Source organism: Quercus suber, unplaced genomic scaffold (genome assembly GCF_002906115.3).
Source record: "Quercus suber isolate HL8 unplaced genomic scaffold, Cork oak 2.0 scaffold_111, whole genome shotgun sequence".
In the NCBI taxonomy this organism is placed as follows: Eukaryota; Viridiplantae; Streptophyta; class Magnoliopsida; order Fagales; family Fagaceae; genus Quercus; species Quercus suber.
The window spans coordinates 1,393,457-1,418,221 of record NW_027069576.1 but is presented as its reverse complement, the minus strand read 5'-3'; the positions used below and the strand labels follow the sequence as shown (position 1 = coordinate 1,418,221).

The window sequence follows — 24,765 nt, the reverse complement described above, 5'->3', positions numbered from 1 at the left end:
GTCTCTTCAGACTTGAGCTTATTTGATCTTTACGTGTATTTTTATGCTGGTTTATACTTGGACATTGTGATCAACCGTTGTGAGCTCCACAGTCAACCTAGCTCTATCATCCACATTATACAAATTTATTGTTTTGGGCTTGGGCCACAAATCCTAACCCTACAATTGGCGCTGTCTGTGGGAAGAGCTTGAGTAGAAGTGGAAGCAACAGTTGATAATGACTGAACCAGGGCAACAACCAGCAGAATCTGGGGTGTCCCAACACATAGACCCTTTTCTCAATTTGGAGCAAAGACAAGATCGTGAAAGTAGCGTGCATACTACACATCTTGAGTGAAGTCAACTGCGTGGAGAAAGTCACATGTCTCATGCAGAGAAGAACAACATGCAACTAGAAATTGAGAGGCACGTCACTTACGAACAGAGATCTCGGACACCAATCAATGAATCCGTTTCATACGAAGAGGAGCACCGTCGCAAGAGGCAACCTCAGAGCCCATCACGTGAAGGAGTGAGACTTCCTTGGCATTTTAACCAGCCAACCTTTACCATTTATAATGGTAAAATGGACCCCGTGGAGCATGTGAGCCACTTTAACCAAATGATGGCTGTCTATTCCAGAGATGAAGCTTTGATATGTAAGGTCTTCCCCTCCAGTCTTGGACCGGTTGCAATGAGGTGGTTCGACAGCCTGAAAGCAGATTCCATCAATTCCTACAAAGAGCTCACTCAAGCTTTTGGTTCACGTTTTGTCACATGTGAAAGAGTGACCTGGCCCTTGTCTTCTCTGCTATCCTTGAGCATGCATGAGGGTGAGACCTTGAAGGCTTACTTGGATAGATATTGGGAGATGTTTAATGATATGGAGGGCAACTTTAATGCAATGACCCTCGACACGTTCAAGCTCAGCCTCCCTACTGACCACGGTTTAAGGACGTCCTTGTCTGGTAAACCTGTTACTAACATGCGGCAGCTCATGGACCGTATTGAAAAATATAAAAGGGTTGAAGAAGATCAGCAACAAGTGAAGGGTAAGGACAAGGTTATCCCCCAGGATAGGAAGGATTTCAGGTTGGACCATTACAATAACAACAAGCCACGGAGAGATTTTACTGGGCAGTTGGGATCAGCAAATGCTCAAGCAGTCAATACTGTGTTCAAGGAGCTAGTCCACAAAGTTTTGGAAAAGATCAAGAATGAGCCACTCTTTAAGTGGCCGATTAAGATGATGGGAAATCCTGAGAGACGCAATTACAATCTCTATTGCCAATACCACCAGGACCATGGGCATACCACGGAAGATTACAGAAGCTTATGGGATCACTTGGACTAGTTAGTTCGCGAAGGTAAGTTGAGACACCTATTGCATCACTTCAGTGGCCGAGGAGGTCAGATGAATCTCGAGCCCCAGAGGAATGATTCTTCAAAACCTTCATTAGGAACTATCAACGTCAACTTCGCAGCACCGGGAAGGAAAGGGTCCTGGCCATCCAAGGTTATGTCAGTAGCTTGGTTACCGGCAGGGGACTTTGGTCAAGATCTGAGGAGAGCTAGACCGGTTATCCAACCAGTTTTAGGCTTTTCGGACGAAGATAAGATTGGAATCATCCAACCTCATGATGACGCTTTGGTAGTCACCCTCAGAATTGGAGGATATGATGTGAAGAGGGTAATAGTAGACCAGGGTAGCGCGGTGGAAATAATGTACCCTGACCTCTACAGGGGGCTGAACTTCAAACCTGATGACTTAACACCATACTGTTCTCCCTTGGTTAGCTTCGAGGGAAGAATTGTCACCCCGAAGGGCCAGATACGACTGCCTGTATAGACTGGCTCGAAAGTAGTGGAAGTAGACTTCATTGTTGTAGATGCGTATTCCGCTAATACGGAAATTGTAGCCAGACCTTGGCTACATACGCTAGGGGTTGTTTCCTCTACTTTGCATCAAAAAGTTAAATATCTATCCGAAGGGCGAGTTTGTGAAATCTGTGGGGATCAATCCTCGGCCAGACAATGCTTGGTGGTTGCCATCCAGCACAAACCTGAAATCGAGTCCTTGGCTAGGGCCAAGGGAGACTTATAGCAGTTAAAAAGTCAGGTATCACCCGTCAAAGATCTAGATGAAAGCGTTAGATGTGAGGATTTGGTAAAAGTTCTAATTGGGGACAATCATGAAAAGTTCTTTCAAGTTGGATCTCAAATGCCTCTACTAGAAAAAGAAGAGCTAATCGAGTTCCTTAAGAGAAATCTTGATGTATTTGCCTGGAATGTTTATAAAAGCCCCAGAAGTGGATCCGGGATTCATTTACCACCATCTGAGGGTCAACCCACTGATTGTCCTCAAGAAGCAGCCTCCTCGGCGCCCATCTAAAGAACATGCAGATGCAGTCAAAGAAGAGGTAATGAAGCTCAAACAGGCTGGAGCTATTAAAGAAGTTTTTTACCCCGAATGGTTAGCAAATACTATGATGGTGAAGAAGAAGAGCGGGAAATGGCGAGTCTGTGTAGATTTCACCGACTTAAATAAGGCTTGTTCTAAAGACACTTTCCCTATGCCAAAAATTGATCAGCTAGTAGATGCCACTGTTGGCTATTTTCGAGTGAGTTTCTTGGTTGCTTTCCAAGGCTACCACCAAATATCGTTAGCCCCAGATGACCAGGAGAAGACCGCTTTTGTTACCCCTATTGGTAATTACCATTATAAAGTGATGCCATTCGGTCTGAAAAATGCAAGCTCTATTTACTAATGAATGATGACAAGGATGTTTGAGTCACAGCTGGGCAAAAGTATTGAGATTTATATAGATGACATGGTGGTAAAAAGCAAAGTTGTTTCTGAGCATATGAAGGACCTTGACAACACTTTTGAAATCCTAAGAAGGCACAAGCTACGTCTGAACGCTTCCAAATGCTCATTCGGTGTAAGCTCAGGCAAGTTCTTGGGGTACATGGTGACACACAGGGGAATTAAGGTTAACCCCGATCAGATAAAGGCTATCCGAAGTCTACGGTCTCTTCGAAATCTGAAAGAGTTTCAGAAATTGACAGGAATGACCACTGCCCTGAACCGATTCATCTCTCGGTCAGCAGATAGGTGTAAACCTTTCTTCTCACTGATCAACAAGTGGAAAGGATTTGAATGGATTGAAGAATGTGCTTCGGCATTTCAACAACTCAAAGACTATTTGGCTAGGCCACCAATTATGTCTAGTCCTGAACCGGATGAGGTCCTGTTTGCCTATATTGCTGTGGTTCCCTATGCTGTAAGTCTAGTACTGATACGAGTGGATCAAGGTGTGCAAATACCAGTTTACTATGTGAGTAAATCTTTACACGAGGCCGAGATTAGGTACTTGCCGCTGGAGAAAGCTATCTTGGTAGTAGTCCTCGGAACACGAAAATTGCCCCATTACTTCCAAGCACATACGGTCGTCGTGCTTACACAACTTCTACTTAAATCCGTACTTCGAAGTGCCGACTACATGGGGGAATAGCCAAGTGGGGCACTATCCTGGGGGCTTTCAATATCAAATACATGCCTCTCACTTCAGTCAAGGGACAGATCCTTGCAGATCTAGTGGCCGAGTTCATGGAACCGAGTTTAGAAGAAGTAACGGCAGAGAAGGACATGGATGAAAAATCGGTTGGCATGATTTCCCAACAAGGCCCTTTCCACTGGGAAGTGTATGTGGACAGCGCAACGAACCAGAACGGTTCTAGAGTGGGGCTAGTGCTGATATCCCCCGAGAGAATCATCATTGAAAAATCTTTAAGGCTGGATTTCTTGGCAACAAATAATGAGGCAGAGTACGAAGCCCTATTGATGGGAATGTCTATGGTCCAAAGAATGGGAGGAAAGGCAGTGGAGTTGTTCTTGGACTCAAGGTTAGTCGTGGGTCAAGTATAAGGTGATTTTGTGGCAAAGGATGAAAGGATGTAGGGATACCTGAACTGAGTTAAACGTCTACAGTCGGAATTCAAATTTTTCAACTTGCTGCATATTCCCAGAAGTGGTAACGCACATGCTGATTCTCTGGCCACATTCGCTACCTCTTCGGCGCAAAATTTGCTAAGAGTCATCCTCGTCGAGGACTTGCATGGGCCTACCGAAGCAAGAAGGGATGCAATCCAAGTTCACCAAATCAGAACCGGGCTCTGCTGGATGGACCCTATAGTCAAATTCTTGAAGGAAGATATTCTGCTTGAAGAAAAGGGGGAAGCTGACAAAATTCAGAGGAAGGCAACCAAATTCTAGCTATCTGAGGACTAGAAATTATACAAATGCTCTTATTCAGGATCGTACCTGTTATGTATGCATCTTGAAGCAGCTGAGTTGCTACTAGAGGAATTGCATGAAGGAATTTGTGGGAGTCACACCGGAGGTAGGTCCTTAACTCATCAAGCCATTACTCAAGGTTATTGGTGGCCGAACATGCAAAAAGAAGCCCATGAGTATGTTAAGAAGTGCAATCAATGTCAACAATTTGCGCCGAACATACACCAACCAGGTGGAGTCCTCAACCCACTATCTAGTCCATGGCCGTTTGCTCAATGGGGATTAGATATAGTGGGTCCATTCCTAAAAGCCGCAGGAAACAGGAAGTACCTTCTGGTCGGCATAGACTATTTCACCAAATGGGTTGAAGCTGAACCTCTGGCCAATATCCGAGACGTAGATGTGCAGAAACTTGTATGGAAGAATATTATTACTCATTTCGGGGTGCCTTATACTCTCATCTCGGACAATGGCCTATAGTTCGATAGTAAAGCATTCCGAAATTATTATAGCGAACTGGGAATCACAAACAGATACTCCACCCCTGCCTATCCCCAAGGGAATGGACAAGTAGAAGCAGTTAACAAAGTCATAGTTAATGGACTAAAAAAGAGGTTAGATGATGTGAAGGGCAAGTGGGTGGAAGAATTGCCACATGTACTTTGGGCTTACAGAACTACGCCTCGCAGATCTACTGGAGAGACCCTTCTCTTGATGACCTATGGAGCTGAAGCTGTCATCCCTCTGAAGACTGGCTTCCTAACTCTTAAAACCAGCTCATTCAATTCGGCTAGCAACAATAAGTTGCTAGAAAGGAGTTTGGAATTGATTGAAGAAAGGAGAGAAAATGCAATGGTTCGATTAGCACATTACCAACAAAAGCTCAGGTAAGGCTATGATGCCAATGTGAAGTTAAGGCCTCTAGAAATTAGTGATTTGGTACTCAGGAAAGTTGTGGGCACTGTAAAAAACCCAGCTTGGGGGAAGCTAGGACCCAATTGGGAAGGGTCATATCGTATCACTTCAGGGGCTAGCATTGGGGCATATTTCTTGGAAGACCCAGATAGTCATATAATATCGCACCATTAGAATGTAAATAATCTCAAAAGGTACTATTATTAATCGAATTTTCTCTTCAATCACCATGACAATTCATCATCTTTATTGGTTCTTTAAGTGTTTAAACTTAAATCCAGTCATGGTTGTAGTTCTCAGACCAGATGATTTGGGTTAGTTAACACTCCTTATCGGTTCTCTAAGTGTTTAAACTTAAATCCAGTTATGCCTGTAGTCCTCAGACCAGATGATTTAGGTTAGTTAACACTCCTTCTCGGTTCTCTAAGTGTTTAAACTTAAATCCAGTCATGCCTATAATCCTCGGACCAGATGATTTGAGGTTAGTTAACACTCCTTATCAGTTCTCTAAGTGTTTAAACTTAAATCTAGTCATGCTTGTAGTCCTCAGACCAGATGATTTGGGGTTAGTTAACACTCTTTATTGGTTCTCCAAGTATTTAAACTTAAATCCAGTCATGCCTGTAGTCCTTGGACCAGATGATTTGGATTAGTTAACACCTCTTAGTGGTTCTCTAAGTGTTTAAACTTAAATCCAATCATGCCTGTAGTCCTCGGACCAGATGATTTGGGTTAGTTAACAGTCCTTCGCATGCCTGCAATCCTCGGATCAGATGGTATGGGTTAGTCAATACCTCTGTACAATTATCGTCATTGAAGTTCAACTTTGAAATGAGTCTTGCCTGAAATTCTCAAATGTATGTAAATTAACTCTAGCTTATGATAACCTTCTTTGTGCATATTCGAAAAGACTTGTGAAGCTTTTATAACACTCGTTGCATTCATTATTTAGTAGTAATTCTTATAGAAACTGCTCCTTTCAGTACCAATTTTTGGTTATGTACATTGTCAGCATGATATAATGGTTATGTTTACCTACGTTACCATAATTATAAAGTACAGTTATTTGCAGTAGAAGTAAGACATAAGATATGCAAACACTAGAAGTAAAAGGAAAACTGTTTCATTGATTAAAAGAAGATAGTCTACAATCCCTTACATAAAAGAAAAACAAGTACAAGTACAAATACAAATACAAAAAAAAAAAAAAAAAAAAACCTAAGTATCTAAGTCTTGGGGTCTATTGTGGGGGAAAAGGCCCAATCCAACGTAGTGGGCCTGAGGGCCCTATTTGAGAGACTACTGATTTGTCCAAGAGAAGGAACCGGTTGAGATAAAGTCCATCTGGAAGAAGGGTATCCAGAAACGAAGGAGGGAAAAAGAAAAAAGAAAGGTTTTACTGTAGCACTAAGAATTGTAACCTGTATTTAATCTATCATAACGTCTTTCAGACTTGAGCTTATTTGATCTTTACGTGTATTTTTATGCTGGTTCATACTTGGACGTTGTGATCAACCGTTGTGAGCTCCACAGTCAACCTAGCTCTATCATCCACACTCTACAAATTTATTGTTTTGGGCTTGGGTCACAAATCCTAACTCTACAATAATAATAATAATAATAATAAAATAATAATAAACCAATTATTTTCTCTACTAAAACTTCAAAATTTAGCAAAATCTCTTAATTATTTAGCAAAATCTCTTAATTAAATTTGCAGCCAAACTTCATCCCTGGTAGCCACATATGAGAAGGATAGTCATAGCTTTGCCCCAAATAGTTTTTTGGGTTTTCTTCATTCATTTCTCTTAATACTCTTTTCCTGAATCTAAAAGCTGTACTATTGGATTCCTGGCCTCTTTTGTTTGATTGTTGACCAAGCAATAGTCGCATTCTGGCCGAGAAGGGTAGGACTACCTGAACTGTTTACCATCAGCACGCTAGACTAGTCTGTGACTGGAATGCCCCAGTTTGCTACCTAAACAACCTTTGTAACTAGGATATTCTTGTACCAAAGTCCGAAGTAATGGTTAGTGGAATTACCTGGACTGAAGAACCCTAGGACAAAGCCTTCATCTTTAGAGACCAAGGTTGTGCGGTTATTGTCACTGAGGGATTGGGATTTAGTAATGCTGTCAGCAACTTCCGAGAATACAATGTGGAAAAGAAGCAAGCTGGAATTCAAAAGCACAAAAACTAGGAGGTCCATTACTTTCTATTCTTAGAGCTCTTAGCCAACAAGAAAAGTGAAACCCATTATTCTAACTTCTTAGCAAAGACTAAAACATAGAAGGCCATGCATTCACTCAAGCTAGATCATGTTCTTTGAAAATTCTACATTTGTCCTTTTTGATTGAGGGGAGGGAGAGAGAATAGAGTAAAGTAGATTTGACCTAAAATTTGCTTATTTTTAGCCAACTTTACTCTACTCTTTTCCACTTTCTCTCCTTATTCCCTCCACTCTCCCTTTTTTCCCCCTCCATCCAACAGTTCCTTAGTTGTGATCAAGAATTACCACATTACACCCTTTTGCAGATGTTGCATTTATTGTAGTTTTTCTTGGTCCCAACAATATATGCACTATGATGTGAATGGAATGGATAGGTGAGCACAAGGATTTTGAAATTATAGAGCAAGATTCACGAATATTCTTTGATTGAAATGGATAAGGAAATGTAGCTGGTCACACATTCAAATGGGAGCCATATTTGTCTTCATATTTTTACTTCCGTATTGAATGGGAGCTGCTAGCTGGGCTAGTAGGAACATTGACTAGGTGTCAAGCTTGGTCCAGGCTTATAGACAATGACTGAGAGACTTGGAATGAAAGAGAATGTACATTGTGCAAAAAAATCTCATCTCCAGATTCCATCCTTTGCTTCTATATGATGGAATTTGTTCCCAGGTTCTCAAGAATATACCATAGTTTATTGAGCAGAAAATTTCTTTCTAGTTTTCCCACCATGGCTGTTCTATGCTCTTTGCAAATTCACCCTAAACTTAATGGTTACCAATTGATAAGTATGGGTGGGACCTTGATCGACAATTGACTTATAGGGAGCTTTCATTTGGAGAAAGGTCCTACCAGCTACTGACTGCTTATGCCTGTAAGGCTGTTTTCAGCGACTGCCTTCGCTGGTGAAGAATTTCTACATTTCAAGAAAGACCAAGGATTTTTCCTGAGCCAGCTGTCCAAACATCACATTACAGTGAAAATGTTTCTGATTGTGTTTCAAACTCATATAAGCCCCAAATTGGCAATGTCATAATCATGATTGTCAAAATTGCGATCTAGATAGTAGGATTGCACGATTTTACGATCCTACCTTACCAAAACATTTAGGATCGCACTAGGATCGTAAAAATGATACCAATCCTACCAAAATAAGCATAAATTTTTGGTTTTTATTTTTATTTTAATTTTTTTTTATGGGATAAATTTTTTGTTTGATGAAGCTTGAAGAGTTTTTATTTTTTCATGTTGTGATGGTATGTCTTTTTATTTTTATTTTTTATAAAATTATGTTAACCTAAGTAAATGTTTTCTAGTTTCTAGTCCACTTGTAATCAAAATGAAAGAATGCTTCATCATTTCTAAATGAAGAATTTGATGCTCGCTTTGCTTCCTTTTAAGCTATAATATTGTTAAATTTGTTTGATCAATATACTAATTTGTGTTCTAATATTACTAATATATATATATATATAATTTTATCAGTTATGCTTGTATTTATATATTGATTGATTGATTTTTTTGATAATGATATTTAATTGTTGCTGAGTAGTATAACTTGAATAATTGAGTGTGAAATTATATCTTGATGTTTGTTTCAGCTCTAGTATATATATATATATATATATATATATAGACAGGTTCAAGTTACACCTGGTGTAATTTCAAAAGAGTTACACCTTTTGTGAATCATTGATTACTGTTAGATCTAAGGGTCAAAAAACAATCATAGTAATGTCATTATTACTCCATAGAAATTAGTAATTTATGCATAAAGAAAAAAAAAAGAAAACATAGNAAATGGATAAGGAAATGTAGCTGGTCACACATTCAAATGGGAGCCATATTTGTCTTCATATTTTTACTTCCGTATTGAATGGGAGCTGCCAGCTGGGCTAGTAGGAACATTGACTAGGTGTCAAGCTTGGTCCAGGCTTATAGACAATTGACTGAGAGACTTGGAATGAAAGAGAAATGTACATTGTGCAAAAAAATCTCATCTCCAGATTCCATCCTTTGCTTCTATATCATGGAATTTGTTCCCAGGTTCTCAAGAATATACCATAGTTTATTGAGCAGAAAATTTCTTTCTAGTTTTCCCACCATGGCTGTTCTATGCTCTTTGCAAATTCACCCTAAACTTAATGGTTACCAATTGATAAGTATGGGTGGGGACCTTGATCGACAATTGACTTATAGGGAGCTTTCATTTGGAAAAAGGTCCCCACCAGCTACTGACTGCTTATACCTGTAAGGCTGTTTTCAGCGACTGCCTTCGCTGGTGAAGAATTTCTACATTTCAAGAAAGACCAAGGATTTTTCCTGAGCCAGCTATCCAAACGTCACATTACAGTGAAAATGTTTCTGATTGTGTTTCAAACTCATATAAGCCCCAAATTGGCAATGTCATAATCATGATTGTCAAAATTGCGATCTAGATAGTAGGATTGCACGATTTTACGATCCTACCTCACCAAAACATTTAGGATCGCACTAGGATCGTAAAAATGATACCAATCCTACCAAAAATAAGCATAAATTTTTGGTTTTTATTTTTATTTTAATTTTTTTTTATGGGATAAATTTTTTGTTTTGATGAAGCTTGAAGAGTTTTTATTTTTTCATGTTGTGATGGTATGTCTTTTTATTTTTATTTTTTATAAAATTATGTTAACCTAAGTAAATGTTTTCTAGTTTCTAGTCCACTTGTAATCAAAATGAAAGAATGCTTTATCATTTCTAAATGAAGAATTTGATGCTCGCTTTGCTTCCTTTTAAGCTATAATATTGTTAAATTTGTTTGATCAATATACTAATTTGTGTTCTAATATTACTAATATATATATATATATAATTTTATCAGTTATGCTTGTATTTATATATTGATTGATTGATTTTTTTGATAATGATATTTAATTGTTGCTGAGTAGTATAACTTGAATAATTGAGTGTGAAATTATATCTTGATGTTTGTTTCAGCTCTAGTATATATATATATATATATATATATATAGACAGGTTCAAGTTACACCTGGTGTAATTTCAAAAGAGTTACACCTTTTGTGAATCATTGATTACTGTTAGATCTAAGGGTCAAAAAACAATCATAGTAATGTCATTATTACTCCATAGAAATTAGTAATTTATGCATAAAGAAAAAAAAAAGAAAACATAGCATTAACTCTTTTTTTTTTTTTTTTTTCCTTCCATATCATCATCTTCTTCCTCTTGTCTTTCTTTTTGCACTATACTTTCAGGCCTCCACCATTCATAAAATTTATCATAAAATTTTCCAGCACCTTAAGACAAAATACTGTTAATGCCAAAATGTAACAGCCTGTTCATTTGACTGTTGGTATACAGTGTTGAGTTTATATATATATATATATATATATTTGGGCAACCGTATGTCTCTTCCCCGTCAGGCCGTCACCTTCTCTCTTTGCCTGACATATATATAGTCAAGGTGGTCTTTGGATTCCATCTTTTCAAAAACTGTATATATTTTGGTGTTAATATGTAAGAGTTGAAACTACTTCTATCAATTCTAATTAAGGCATTATTTTGCAACAACATAATCTGTTACAAATATTTACAATCTATTTCTTTTTATATAAACTCAACACTCTATACCAACAATCAAATGAACAGGCTCTTGCATTTTGGCATTAACAGTATTTTGTCTTAAGGTACTGGAAAATTTTATGAATGGTGGAGGTTTGAAAGTATAGTGCAAAAAGAAAGGCAAGTGGAAGAAGATGATGATGATATGGAAGAAAAAAAATAGTTAATGCTATGGTTTCCTTTAATAAAGAGAGTTAATGCATAAATCACTAATTTCTAGGGAGTAATAATGATATTACTATGATTGTTTTTTGACCCTTAGATCTAATAGTAATCAATGGTTCACAAAAGGTGTAACTCTTGTGAAGTTACACCATGTGTAACTTGAACCCATCTCATATATATAATGTCTACATAGTTGATAAAATTGATAATGATTAGGAATTTAGGACGGTGATTATAAGAACCTTAGAATAAGAATAATTCAATGTTCATTTCACCTTAATATTTATTTTGTTTTTGGATTTCATATTGTAGATAGCTAGTTTCCATTTGCTAACTTATTTTCAATTTCAAACTTGGAACTTAGAACTTGGGAAATATTTTCCATATGTTTTGATAAATATTTTGGTATTTGGTTGCTAATTAAATATTTATTGAACTTTTTAAATACATTGGGTCAAAATTTAAATATATTTGTTTCGTTAGTATAGATTTAGCAATGTATGACATGCAAATTACATCATATGATACAAATCTTAGTTTTTTTATGGATGAATTTATAATTTAAGTGATTATTCAACATACAAAGTCATTATCAATGTGTTTTTTACAAATTTTGCGGCAAGTCCCTTGCGTGACTCTCACTATAGTTGATGGAGAAAAGAATAGCATGTGAAAATGGCAGACAGCCTATCATAATTTGTCACACAATAGAGAGAGTTGTGACAAAAGTTGTAAATTTGTTTCTAATAGTAAAGAGATGGGTTCAAGTTATACCTGGTGTAACTCTTTAGAATTACCCCTTTTTAAACCATTGGATTTAAGTAAATCCAATGATTAAAATAAAACCCTTATTATTATAAATATTTTTAATAGAATCTCATTAATTACTCTCATTAATATTATTCTAAACCTATCTCTAAACCAAAAAAAAAAAAAAAAAAAATACACCTCTGACTCTCTCTCTCTCCGTTTGGTGTTAAGCCGTTTCTCTCTCTCTCTCTCTCTCTCTCTCTCTCTCTCTCTCTCCGTTTGGTGCTCTGTTTTTTTTTTTCTTTTCTGGTCTGATTCTATGTGCTCTATGTGAATGAGTTTAGAAGTTCTGACTCTATGTGTTCTATGTGAAGCCGAACTGAATGGTCTTGAATGCGTTATATGTGAAGTCGAACTGTTGTGAGTGCTCTGTTTTTTTTTTTTCCTTTCTTTTCTGTTGTGAGTTCTCTGTTTCTGTTTCTTTTCTGATTTGTGAGTGCTCTGTTTCATTTGCAGGCAGCCTTTTGTCAATGCTGTTGTAACCAAGTGCAAGCACTATTTTTGTGAGCATTGCACATTAAAGGTATACCTTTTATTTCTGTGAGCAAGCACTACTTCAGTCAACTGTTTGTGGATTTTTAGGATGGAATCTTTTTACATTCATTTATAGAAGAAAATCAGATCACACATTTAAAAAATTAACCCGAGTTATAGAAAATCAGATCACACATTCATTTATAGAAGTAATTCTTATGGGACAAACTAGAACTTATATGTATGGGTACACTGAGTTATTTATGCATATGTTTCTAGAATTGCTGTTCAATCTGCCTATGAATTGGTATGAGGAATTTATTGTTCATTTTACCCACGATACTTTGAGAAATTAGCATAGTAGGTGATGATGAATACTTTGTGACATTGTTATATTGAGATGAATGCCATTTGAGAAATTACTATTTAAGTACTCTTGATGTTTTACATGGAATTTGATATTTATATTATTTTGTAGTGGTTGGAAGGTATCATAATTTTAAAGTATATATTTTGCAAAGATAGTACTGGAATACTTTTAGAATGATTAATTTTGAAACACATTTACCATGAGAACTTTGAGAGAATGATTTTAACACCCTAAGGCTAGTTGTGATTAGTGGCATGGTACTGTAGGTAAGTCCTTGCAGTCTTTTATGCTACTAGCCATGCTAAGTTACGTTTCCTTCTTACTGACGTTAAGTTACATGATTTCCAAACTATGTTGCATCTTTCTTTTGACATATTTGGTTTATGTGAAATTCTTCAGAATTATACTGCTATGAATCATTTAAACTTTTAATTTGAACTACTTTGATAGATTACATATAATCACAAAATTAAGTATTAAAAAAAATTTATCTAGCTCTTTTCCAAACTCAAGTTAGTAAGTCCTACTTTCTGAATTAGCTTAATCCCCTCACCCCTCCTTTTTCCCTAATATTTTCTATTTATCCAAATACTTGAAATACCATTGATCAGATGTTCTTGGGTATTGGTGAATCGGACATTATGTTTGAAGTCTTATTTAGTAGAGAATTGAGTTACGCTTGTTTTATTTACAAGTATATGACCAGACATTTACAAGGAGAGATTGTTGGAATCACTTGAGAGATGTTAGGAGTAAAAATCTAGATGCTGGAGATGCCTCAGCTGTCCTTAATTATTGCCAAAAACAACAAGCTCAAAACTCCAATTTCTTTTATGCAATTCAATGTCATGTTGGCCATATGGTTAATTTATTTTGGGTGGATGCATGATCAATGATTTTGATGATTTAGCATAAAGTGAGTTTTTTCNTTTTAAATTTGAAATATGTAGGATCTTACGATTCATGATCAGATCTTACGATTTACGATCTCACCTACCTTCAACGATCTTACGTAGACTCCTGATTTTGACAACCTTGGTTATCATGTTTCTGATTGTGTTTCCTTTTATAAGATACTGGCAATGTTATAATGTTTTTTATTGTGTTTCCAACTCTTATAAGCTACAAATTGGAACTGGTGACATTGCAATTAGATAAAAACTAGTCGCTAACCCATGCAAAGCAATGCATAGTTAAATAAAATTAAATATATATTTTTCTTAAAGGGATGGTGACTTCAAAATGAATGAAAATAGGCAATTTAGTTCAATATATGTATATATATGTGTTTGTGTGTGTGTTTAATAAATTCGGTTAAAAATTCAAACTTCATCTCACCATGCTACAATAGCAATACCACTTGAGAATACACTTTAATCATCAAATATAATTATGCAAGAAATTCAATTAGAGAAAGATTATTAATCAAGCCCTTGCAATTCATATAAAAGTAATAAAGTTAAAATAAATGGTTGACTACACTAAAGATAATGGTTTCTTTTAAAGGAATTTACATGCATGCTTGGAAAAAACATCATACCAAACCATCCTTCTTAAAGTAGCACAATTCAGATAAATAGACCAAGTCGTAGGAAGAACGAGAAAAAAGAGCCGCGGGAGCCATATTGGATATCCTGATGAAAAACACTATAAGATTAAAATAAACTATAGTTATGCATCTCAATCTTGAAGTTTTGTTTTGTTTATTTTTCATCCATTGCGGTGTTAAGCCGTTTCTCTCTCTCTCTCTCTCTCTCTCTCTCTCTCTCTCTCTCTCCGTTTGGTGCTCTGTTTTTTTTTTTCTTTTCTGGTCTGATTCTATGTGCTCTATGTGAATGAGTTTAGAAGTTCTGACTCTATGTGTTCTATGTGAAGCCGAACTGAATGGTCTTGAATGCGTTATATGTGAAGTCGAACTGTTGTGAGTGCTCTGTTTTTTTTTTTTCCTTTCTTTTCTGTTGTGAGTTCTCTGTTTCTGTTTCTTTTCTGATTTGTGAGTGCTCTGTTTCATTTGCAGGCAGCCTTTTGTCAATGCTGTTGTAACCAAGTGCAAGCACTATTTTTGTGAGCATTGCACATTAAAGGTATACCTTTTATTTCTGTGAGCAAGCACTACTTCAGTCAACTGTTTGTGGATTTTTAGGATGGAATCTTTTTACATTCATTTATAGAAGAAAATCAGATCACACATTTAAAAAATTAACCCGAGTTATAGAAAATCAGATCACACATTCATTTATAGAAGTAATTCTTATGGGACAAACTAGAACTTATATGTATGGGTACACTGAGTTATTTATGCATATGTTTCTAGAATTGCTGTTCAATCTGCCTATGAATTGGTATGAGGAATTTATTGTTCATTTTACCCACGATACTTTGAGAAATTAGCATAGTAGGTGATGATGAATACTTTGTGACATTGTTATATTGAGATGAATGCCATTTGAGAAATTACTATTTAAGTACTCTTGATGTTTTACATGGAATTTGATATTTATATTATTTTGTAGTGGTTGGAAGGTATCATAATTTTAAAGTATATATTTTGCAAAGATAGTACTGGAATACTTTTAGAATGATTAATTTTGAAACACATTTACCATGAGAACTTTGAGAGAATGATTTTAACACCCTAAGGCTAGTTGTGATTAGTGGCATGGTACTGTAGGTAAGTCCTTGCAGTCTTTTATGCTACTAGCCATGCTAAGTTACGTTTCCTTCTTACTGACGTTAAGTTACATGATTTCCAAACTATGTTGCATCTTTCTTTTGACATATTTGGTTTATGTGAAATTCTTCAGAATTATACTGCTATGAATCATTTAAACTTTTAATTTGAACTACTTTGATAGATTACATATAATCACAAAATTAAGTATTAAAAAAAATTTATCTAGCTCTTTTCCAAACTCAAGTTAGTAAGTCCTACTTTCTGAATTAGCTTAATCCCCTCACCCCTCCTTTTTCCCTAATATTTTCTATTTATCCAAATACTTGAAATACCATTGATCAGATGTTCTTGGGTATTGGTGAATCGGACATTATGTTTGAAGTCTTATTTAGTAGAGAATTGAGTTACGCTTGTTTTATTTACAAGTATATGACCAGACATTTACAAGGAGAGATTGTTGGAATCACTTGAGAGATGTTAGGAGTAAAAATCTAGATGCTGGAGATGCCTCAGCTGTCCTTAATTATTGCCAAAAACAACAAGCTCAAAACTCCAATTTCTTTTATGCAATTCAATGTCATGTTGGCCATATGGTTAATTTATTTTGGGTGGATGCATGATCAATGATTTTGATGATTTAGCATAAAGTGAGTTTTTTCATTACATTTTTCGAGTCTTTTTTTTTTTAAAGAATTTTTTATTGTAATAATATATATCTCATGTTTCAAACTTATACCTTTTTTTGTTCTACTTTAGGTACATGTGGCTGAAGAGAATCACAAAATGAGCATTTCTTGGTGGAATTTATATATATATTGAGTCCAAGTAGCTGAAGGAACTATGTTTAAGGACCAATGTTGTTAATCATGATGAAATAGTTTTATTTGGTTTTTTGTTTTTTTTTTTAAGGACCTATGTTGGAATATTGTTTTTGCTTCAATTTAATGTCATTAACAGTGTGTTTTTAATGACCTATGTTGGAATACTGTTATTTAAGGACATATGCCTCATTTTTTCAGATTTTCTACTGCTCACCTCTTGTTTTGAGGGGGTACCTGCAGCTTTGTGTTTGCTTTTTTAATAACAGTTTCTTAGGGGATGATCTATCTTTGTTTGTGGTTCTAAATAACATGTAGTATAGCTGCTTTAAGTTACTGCATTAGTGGTTCTGCATTGTTTACTGCACTATTTACAGCACTGTTCTGTTTACTGCACTTTACTGCACTGCATAAGTTACTGCATTAGCGGTTTTATTTACTGCATTGTGGTTTTATTTAAGGCACTTTACTGCACTTTAAGGCACTGAATACTTCTTGCTTGTCAGGCCAACCAACAGGTTCTTTTATTTTTCTGGTTCATAGGTATTGTATTTATCACATATTCATGTCCTTGAGATCACAAACTATCTATTTATGTGTCATATGCATGGTCACCAAACTTGTCAATTATCTGCTTGCTCATAATTGCTTGTTGAATAGACACATATCCTTTCAAATAGGCCTAAAGAGTTAAAAGAATTGATTCACGTAAAATGCACAAGTTCAATTTCCTTTCCTTAGCCAAATTTGACACGACTTTCAATAATTGAAGGGTCCCTTCACCATAACCATGTTAATCATGAGAAGATGCACCTATATCAATGGCACTGTGACTGTCATTTAGTTTCCATCAATCTTGGGAATTCAATTGGGATGACTATAAAACCAAACCAAACCAGTAAATTTGATGCATTTAACTATAAACTAGTGTGCAAATACAAAACTTAGACATAATTACAGATAATTTAGGAAGGTTTAGAATTTGAAGATATATAACAAATGTGGTCCAAGCCAAAGCATTTTAGAAGTTTGGATGAATAAAATGCCACAAATTTCAAGCATCAAATCAAGAAGTGCTGTAACCCCACGTTTGAACGGCTGTAGACTAGTTCAAAAGTGAATTAATGTGGAACTAGTCTTTACAAAAAATCAGATCATTACACATGTATATAAATCACAGCTAACAATTAAAAACTAATCCTAAAACTACAGAAAACTAGTCTTGGCTTGAACTCTTCCAATGCACTATTATGGCATTCTGCCTCTTTGCCCGAGTCTTTGTCTTGATACACTCCAATACCAGGAGCAGAATCTGACATCAGGCTTCAAGATGGAATGGCTAGTCTTCTCTTTTGGAAATCTGTCAGGAGTTGAGCTGTCGAGATCAAAGTGTCTTGAAGAGGGATAATTGATTCAATTGCTCTCAATTTATTTATTTGTTGCCAAACATAACAGGCTACTACTGCAAACAGGTCCAATTTCTGCTTTCATTGCCCAACCAGCTCAACCAAGTCTGAAAAGGAATTTAAGGCTGGGAAATCACATCTAACCTAGCTGAACAGTTTATTCCACATAGGTTAGACATCACTACAGTCCCATAAGGATTTGAGAATTTCCTTTATATCACCCTCAGTTTAAATTCTGTAGCCTAGCAATGAGAGTCAATCAATAGCTTTGTATAATCCCTGTGACAAAGAAAGGCAACTTAAATAAATTCTATTTTTGGTAGAACGAAATGGTATATAATTAAACCATATGGTTGTTACCCCAAAGTCACCAATCGTAGCCAAACAAAGAGAATTATAAAGGTTGATAATTTTAAAGAGAGGTTAACTGCTGCAAAATCAAATTCCAAGCAACATAAGAGAGGTTAACTAAGTGGCCCTCACGTCCAAGTGGCAATAATTGTGGATGGGCGAAAATACTACATCCATAAATATAAAGAACACTTTGAAATACAATAATAAACAGCCACCAATCACACATTTACAGCCTCTTTAACATCAAAATAAGCCTAAACAACAAACACAAAATCATCTAACCAAATGTTGTCCTCACCACATATATCTCGCTATATCATCTACAAAAGCAAAATAGAAGCAAATGTGACAAATCTAAAACAATTTGGAAAATTTATACATGTAGAAACAAAAAGCACTTGGAAGATTTCAATCATAAATGCATGTAAATTTTCTAAGATTCACTTTGCACATTGTAGTGCATGTATCCACAGGTGCCGAAATGATCATATCACTAATCTTGATCATATCTAAGCAAAAAATATAACTTCTAGCATGATCTAGAAACTAAAATGACTTACGAATCAAAGTTACATGTTTATGCCTCGTTCCTAATACTCAAGAATTTACATGATAACAATCGCATGTCCAAGAATGAGTCTTGATGATTAAACTAAGCTTTTCTCAGGGAAATAGGCAAGTTTCATGAAAAGACCATACCCAAATTTTTTAAAATGGAAAAAAAAAAAAAAATTCATTGGGGCATTTTATCAAACACTTGGAGTACAAAAGGAATGAGCCCAAGTTGTGAAATCAATTGGCCATGAATTCCTAATTACCCAGTACAAAAATCACTCAAGATACACCATTTTATCAAGGACTTAACTGTAATTATCAAATAGATCAACATGATTATCAAAGGGAATCAAAGAAAAGCAAATAATTAAAAAATCAAGAACACCTATGGCAGAACATTTTATTTTACGGGGCAAGAAAATCCTAGAATTTCATCTGGCCAAAATGAAAGGGAAAGTGGACTCACCTCGTGCGGCGATGAGTGGGTAGTACCCAAGTCTCTGTTGCTGCCGAGTGGGAAGTCGGAGATGATGACCCAACTTCGGCAAAAAAACATCTTGTTTGGCATTGGGGGAAAATGACCCACAACCCATCAGAGACAATTGTGATATTATTCCATAAAAAAAACTTCGGAAAGTTTATTTCAATACCCACTCATTCTCATCTGAAATTTGAATTTTCTCTCAACAGTGTTCGGCTTGGCTTTTGGTTTTCGGTTTTTGTTTTTTTTTTTCTTCGCCGACAACCTGTGGAGGTGGAACAATGGTGGAGGAGCAATGGAGAAGGAGATAGAGAGAGAGAAATGCAGGTTTAGAATGTAGAGAGAGACTAACGGAGAGACAAACAGCTTAACACCAAACGTGGAGAGAGAGAGAGACTTAGACGTGTATTTTTGTTGGGTTTAGAGATAGGTTTAAAATGACATTAATGAGAGTAATTAATGAGATTTTATTAAAAATATTTGTAATAATGATGGTCTTTTTTTAACCGTTGGATCAATTTAAATCCAATGGTTTAAAAAAAGGTGTAACTCTAAAAAGTTACACCAGGTGTAACTTGAACCCATCTCAATAGTAAAATAACTTTTTGAAGTAATACTAGTGATTTTAGGATTACAAATTTTTTTTTGCCACAACACAGATGAACCTACTGTGAGTGATTGTTTAACACTTTTACATAGATCTACTATTTTTTCTTAATCACTCACACTATATCACATCACAATTGTAACAAAAGTTGTGGTCAAAAAGAAATTATGTTCCAAGATTTTCTCATTAAAAGCCCCAACAAGTTTAGTGTTTTAAAATTTTAACTTTGTCTCTACTTCTACATTTAAATATAGTATTAGATATATATACTTCTTTTTTTTCTTTTTTTTTCTTTTTCTTTTGAGAGAGAGAGAGAGAGAGAGAGAGAGAGAGAGATTAAATATATACTTGTTAAATAGATTATAAGTACTCAATTCAGCCAAAAAAAAAAAAAAATTTATTTGTAGCCACATTTTTGTTATTGAAGAAGCCATTTTAACTAGTAGTCTTTAAAATTACAAGATATCATATACTTGGGAATACAACTTAAATAGTGTACAAATGAGGAATAACAACTCTAGGATATGAAATATAATGAAATCTATATAACGTTTGGCTATCGAACCTCTAACAGTGTAAAAGTAACTTTATTAGTTGATGATGCTAGAAAGAAACCTGTCACTTCGGGTTTTGGTAGTGAACTCTTACCATGCAATATCATAATTGTTGGAGTGAAAATTCACCTTCGTTCAAAGATATCGATGGAAGATCATTTCGAAGAAATGATGTCAGAAGATCCACCAAGCCTGCAAAAAAGAAAGGGTTGATTGGAGGGGGTACCAATGTGGCACCGACCTAAAGGTCTTCGACGCTTAAGTCAAGACTCTAAAGAACTAATATAATAACTTTGAGAGTCAAAAGAGGTATATGTCTCATGTAGCACATACCTCTATCTATGGAGATGTGTTGCCTTTTATAGTTGTGTCTTCTAGCCATTGCTTATTTGTCATTTAATGTTGTGTGTTTATATGATTGGCGTAACGCCTAGGCCATTTAACATGGCAATGACTATTCGTCCGTTGCTTGACCATTATTCTTCCATAAATGCTAGCATTGAATGCTAGTTTTGGATGATTCTTATCATTTATTGCTCTAATTGTAATGTCTTCTAATGGGCATTAGATGTTGGGTAACAGATGCCTATTGTGTCATTAAATACCCTCGCCAGTCATGATTTTATTCATTGTTGGATAGATTGTGGTGGAAGATGGTCTTCTTGTATGGATGACCTTTTAGGTAATATTTTCTTCAACGTGCAAGACCTTTATGGTCTTCTACTTAAATGGAAGATTTTCCTGATTTTTTCAAATCTAACAATAACCATAGATGACATGTAAACAATTTCTCAGAGAATGTACGTAATTTTGTATGTAAAACCTTGGGTCTATTTCTACCAATCCCTCTAGCATGCATTAAGTGGTCCTAGTCAGTTTACTACCTATTTTGGATAAAGATACTTTCCTAGCAGTACCTCCCAAAAGAGGTCCTGACAGGACACAAAAAAATAGGTTTTTTTCCCCTTTCACCAAACCATACTCATTTGTAATTCCTTTATCCGTGGGCCCACTCTCCTTGTATTGGCTAGATACAGGTTGGTGGTGCTCCGACTATTACATTGTTGTCTTCTTTCTTTACGCCTTGCCTTCTTTCTTTCACATGCTGTTTCTGCTGCTGTTATTTGATTTTTTTCCCTTTTATTCTTTGTCAAGACTGAGGCTTCCCACTTGCATTTGTTCTTTGTGGAGAATGGTGTGGGCTTGTTGGGCTTGCCTTATTTTGTATTACTCAATTGGGCTCGTGGGCCTTTCATGGTCTTTCCCTTATTCCTTCTTAGTAATTCCTATGGGGTTGGCCCATTGGGCTTTTTGCCTCATCCCTTCTTCCTTGGGCCCATTCAAGACCCTTTCTCATTTCTTTAAGAGGGCCATCTCATTGTGGCTGACTCTTCCACATTGCCCATGGGCCAATGTGTTCTATCCTTTGTTCTTTATGGGAATTCTTTCTCTTTGAGCCCCTTGCTTAGGCCATGCTTATTTACTTTCTGGCCCTTAAGGGTGTGGCACTATTGCTTTGCTTCTAGTCTCTAATCTCTCCCTTCTTTTTCTTGGTTCGATTTGGGCTTTTCTGCCGTTTGACCTTTGTGTCCATATTATCAAAAATGGGTATCAACACTCATAAACAACATAAAGCAATAAAACAACAAATTTTATTTTGTTTGCTCACATGCCAGTCATATGTTGATTTCTTAATCCTTACCACTTTTGTCTAAGCTTGTTCACCATTGGCTCTTACCCACCATCATAAGGGAGAGACATTTTTGAATTAGAACTTGAAGTCTCATTAGAACTACTTTTTTCTTTGTTAAGAAATTGGCTAAATAGATTAGAAGTAGCCTAAAAACTTTTTTTTTTTTTTTTTGTTATTGTTATTGTTATTGAAGATGTCATTTTAAGCCTTTACCATTCAAATAAGATTCATATCATGTCACCTTCTTGGGAATACAATTGTGTTTAACTTACAAAATGTACAATATAAAAATCTATTAGGAGATATATAATAGATAAATTCTATATCCACAACACTTTCATAACACTTTCACAACAAATCCTAGATGACAAGTCGTTATTGGTTTTAATTTAAAATCACCACTGAAATTAATTTCTTGCCACCAGTAACAACCTACCACTTAAAATTTGTCATGAAAGTTTTGTGAAAGTGTTGTGGACGTAGCACTTAGTATAATGTAATGGATATGGAGTTTAGCTATCGAGCCTCTAACTCTGTAATAGTAATTTCATTGGTTGAGAGTGATGGGTTCTTGCTTGGTGAAGACAATTTTTTCCTTACCAGGGTAATAGGCTCTTTAGGTTCAGGTAATGAACTTTCTCCATGCAACATCATAACCACAAATGACATGTTAGGCCGATCCTCATGATGTTGTTGCAAACATAAGAAACTTATACGAAGGCAACGAACAAACTCCAATAGGATGCAACTGTTCTCTAAGCAAGTATCAATTAGTTCTAAAGGTTTGCCATCTTTCCATAAATTCCATGCTTGAAAAATTTAAATTTTTCTTATCATTATCTGTATAATTATATGTAAAATGAAGAGTCAACACTTTTGAGAACTTACATGTGCAACAAGGTTTAGACCTTGGCTTGGATGGAAAGACATTCGATTTTTCTTTCCACTTAATATCTCCAACAACAATATTCCAAAACTATATACATCAGATTTTACTGAAAATAGACCATCAATGGCATATTCAGGTGCCATATAACCACTGTAGAACATCATTAAGAATACGAATATTTAAGTAGGAAAAACAATGTTGACAACAGAGCAAGTTAAGAATTCTTACTAAGTTCCAACCACTCTATTTGTATTTCCTTCAGTTTGATCTCCACCAAAGATTCTAGCCATGCCAAAGTCAGAAATTTTTGGGCTCATCTTACTATCAAGTAATACATTACTTGCCTTGAGATCTCTATGTATAATTCTCAATCTAGAATCCTCATGAAGATATAGAAGCCCTCGTGCAATCCCGCAAATAATATTGAAGCGCATAGACCAGCCTAAAACATTAGCTCTCGTTTTATATGGCAACAAGTTTCTCATTTGTGTTAATACAATAAAAGAAGAAATTGAAATTAATAATAATAAATTAATGGAAATTTTTTTCCTCCAAACCAGGTTTGAAAAATCTCCTCCCATCCATTATGTGGCGGTTTATAAAACCATCCATAAGTATTAAATTGCATGATTCATTAAATCATTTAAACAGAGCATTTGACTATTAAGTAGATTGTGTGACTCAAACTAAATAAGTGTAGTTTTTTAAGTTGTCACTTAGTAGGTTGGAGGAACTTTTTATCTAAATTGGTTTGGAGAAACTTTGTCCTTAAAAAAAAATTCATAAAGTTTGGCAAAAGTTATTAAGTTTTTGAGAAGTTCATACCAAAAATAAAGGAGTCTAAGCTTCCGTTGGGCATATATTCATAAATTAGCATTTTCTCCTCTCCTTCAATGCAATAGCCCAAAAGCCTAACTAGATTACGGTGTTGCAATTTGGCAATCAACGTAACTTCATTTTTAAACTCATTCAATCCTTGTATGGAACTTCGTGAAAGCCTTTTCACGGCAATTTCATGTCCATCTGTTAGTATACCCTGTAAATTCACATTTGTAATCAGATTTTATTGATATAGAATATGATGATAACTACTTTTTCTATGGTCATTATAAAGTTATTTTGTAGATTTACCTTGTATACAAGTCCAAAGCCTCCTTCACCTAGCTTGTTATCACTTGAAAAGTAGTTAGTGGCAGTGACTATGGTTGCTAGGCTGAAGAATGGGACCTCTAAGTCTTCACTTTGGAGTTCAATGTTCTGGTCTAGCATCATATTGTTCTCCATGTTATCTAATAAGAGCAAGATTGGCTTCACATTAAACAAAATAAACTAGAATGTGACAACTATTAAATTCGGTTAGACGGTTAGACCTATCGATTATAGAGCGGAATTGTTATTTAATTTCAAATTAAATCAATTATATGATCCAAAAGGTCAATATTAACAATCAAAACAAAAAGTCACCATGTCATCTTGCAAAATAATAAAAGCGATAAAATCATGAGACACATGATATGCTATATATTGAAGTGGAAAACCAATGGAGAACTCATCAAAAGGGAAAACCACTACAATGGTAACTTATCCTAACTAACGGTAACCTATCCTAACTAAGGCAGTCCATTATAAAAGGAGTTTCACAATCTAGACCAAAACCTTTGTACTTAGATTCTACAATCCCAGGAGATAACTCACTGTTGTGACCACAACAACTTCAGAACTCTAAACTTCTTTTTTGGATTTCTTAACAAATGATATGTTCACGTCAACAAACTAGAAACTCTAATGCAGTCTATGACACCTCCTTGAAGATTTGACCAACAATTAACTCAATGGAAGAAAGGTTCCGTGGTTTTAAACTTTGGAT

The 24,765-nt window shown here is 35.5% G+C and overlaps 2 protein-coding genes and 1 long non-coding RNA gene across 3 annotated transcripts; 1 reads left to right on the top strand and 2 right to left on the bottom strand.

Moving 5' to 3' along the window:
• Window positions 1–361: 361 nt before the first annotated feature.
• On the top strand, window positions 362–1,333 carry LOC136068362 (uncharacterized). The gene has a single exon (XM_065775415.1). The coding sequence runs from the start codon at window positions 362–364 to the stop codon at window positions 1,331–1,333; it is 972 nt and encodes a 323-aa protein (XP_065631487.1).
• A 16,078-nt stretch (window positions 1,334–17,411) lies between these two features.
• LOC136068367 (uncharacterized) lies at window positions 17,412–19,555 on the bottom strand. The gene is made up of 2 exons (XR_010629732.1): window positions 19,141–19,555; window positions 17,412–18,044 (listed from the first exon to the last, which is right to left on the bottom strand). It is a non-coding gene; the product is annotated as an uncharacterized LOC136068367 (long non-coding RNA).
• A 3,278-nt stretch (window positions 19,556–22,833) lies between these two features.
• On the bottom strand, window positions 22,834–24,212 carry LOC136068366 (G-type lectin S-receptor-like serine/threonine-protein kinase At1g11410). The gene is made up of 4 exons (XM_065775442.1): window positions 24,030–24,212; window positions 23,724–23,934; window positions 23,127–23,340; window positions 22,834–23,048 (listed from the first exon to the last, which is right to left on the bottom strand). Exons 1-4 carry the CDS (start codon window positions 24,180–24,182, stop codon window positions 22,877–22,879), a joined length of 750 nt encoding a protein of 249 aa, XP_065631514.1. The 5' UTR covers window positions 24,183–24,212; the 3' UTR covers window positions 22,834–22,876.
• Between the last annotated feature and the right edge of the window lie 553 nt (window positions 24,213–24,765).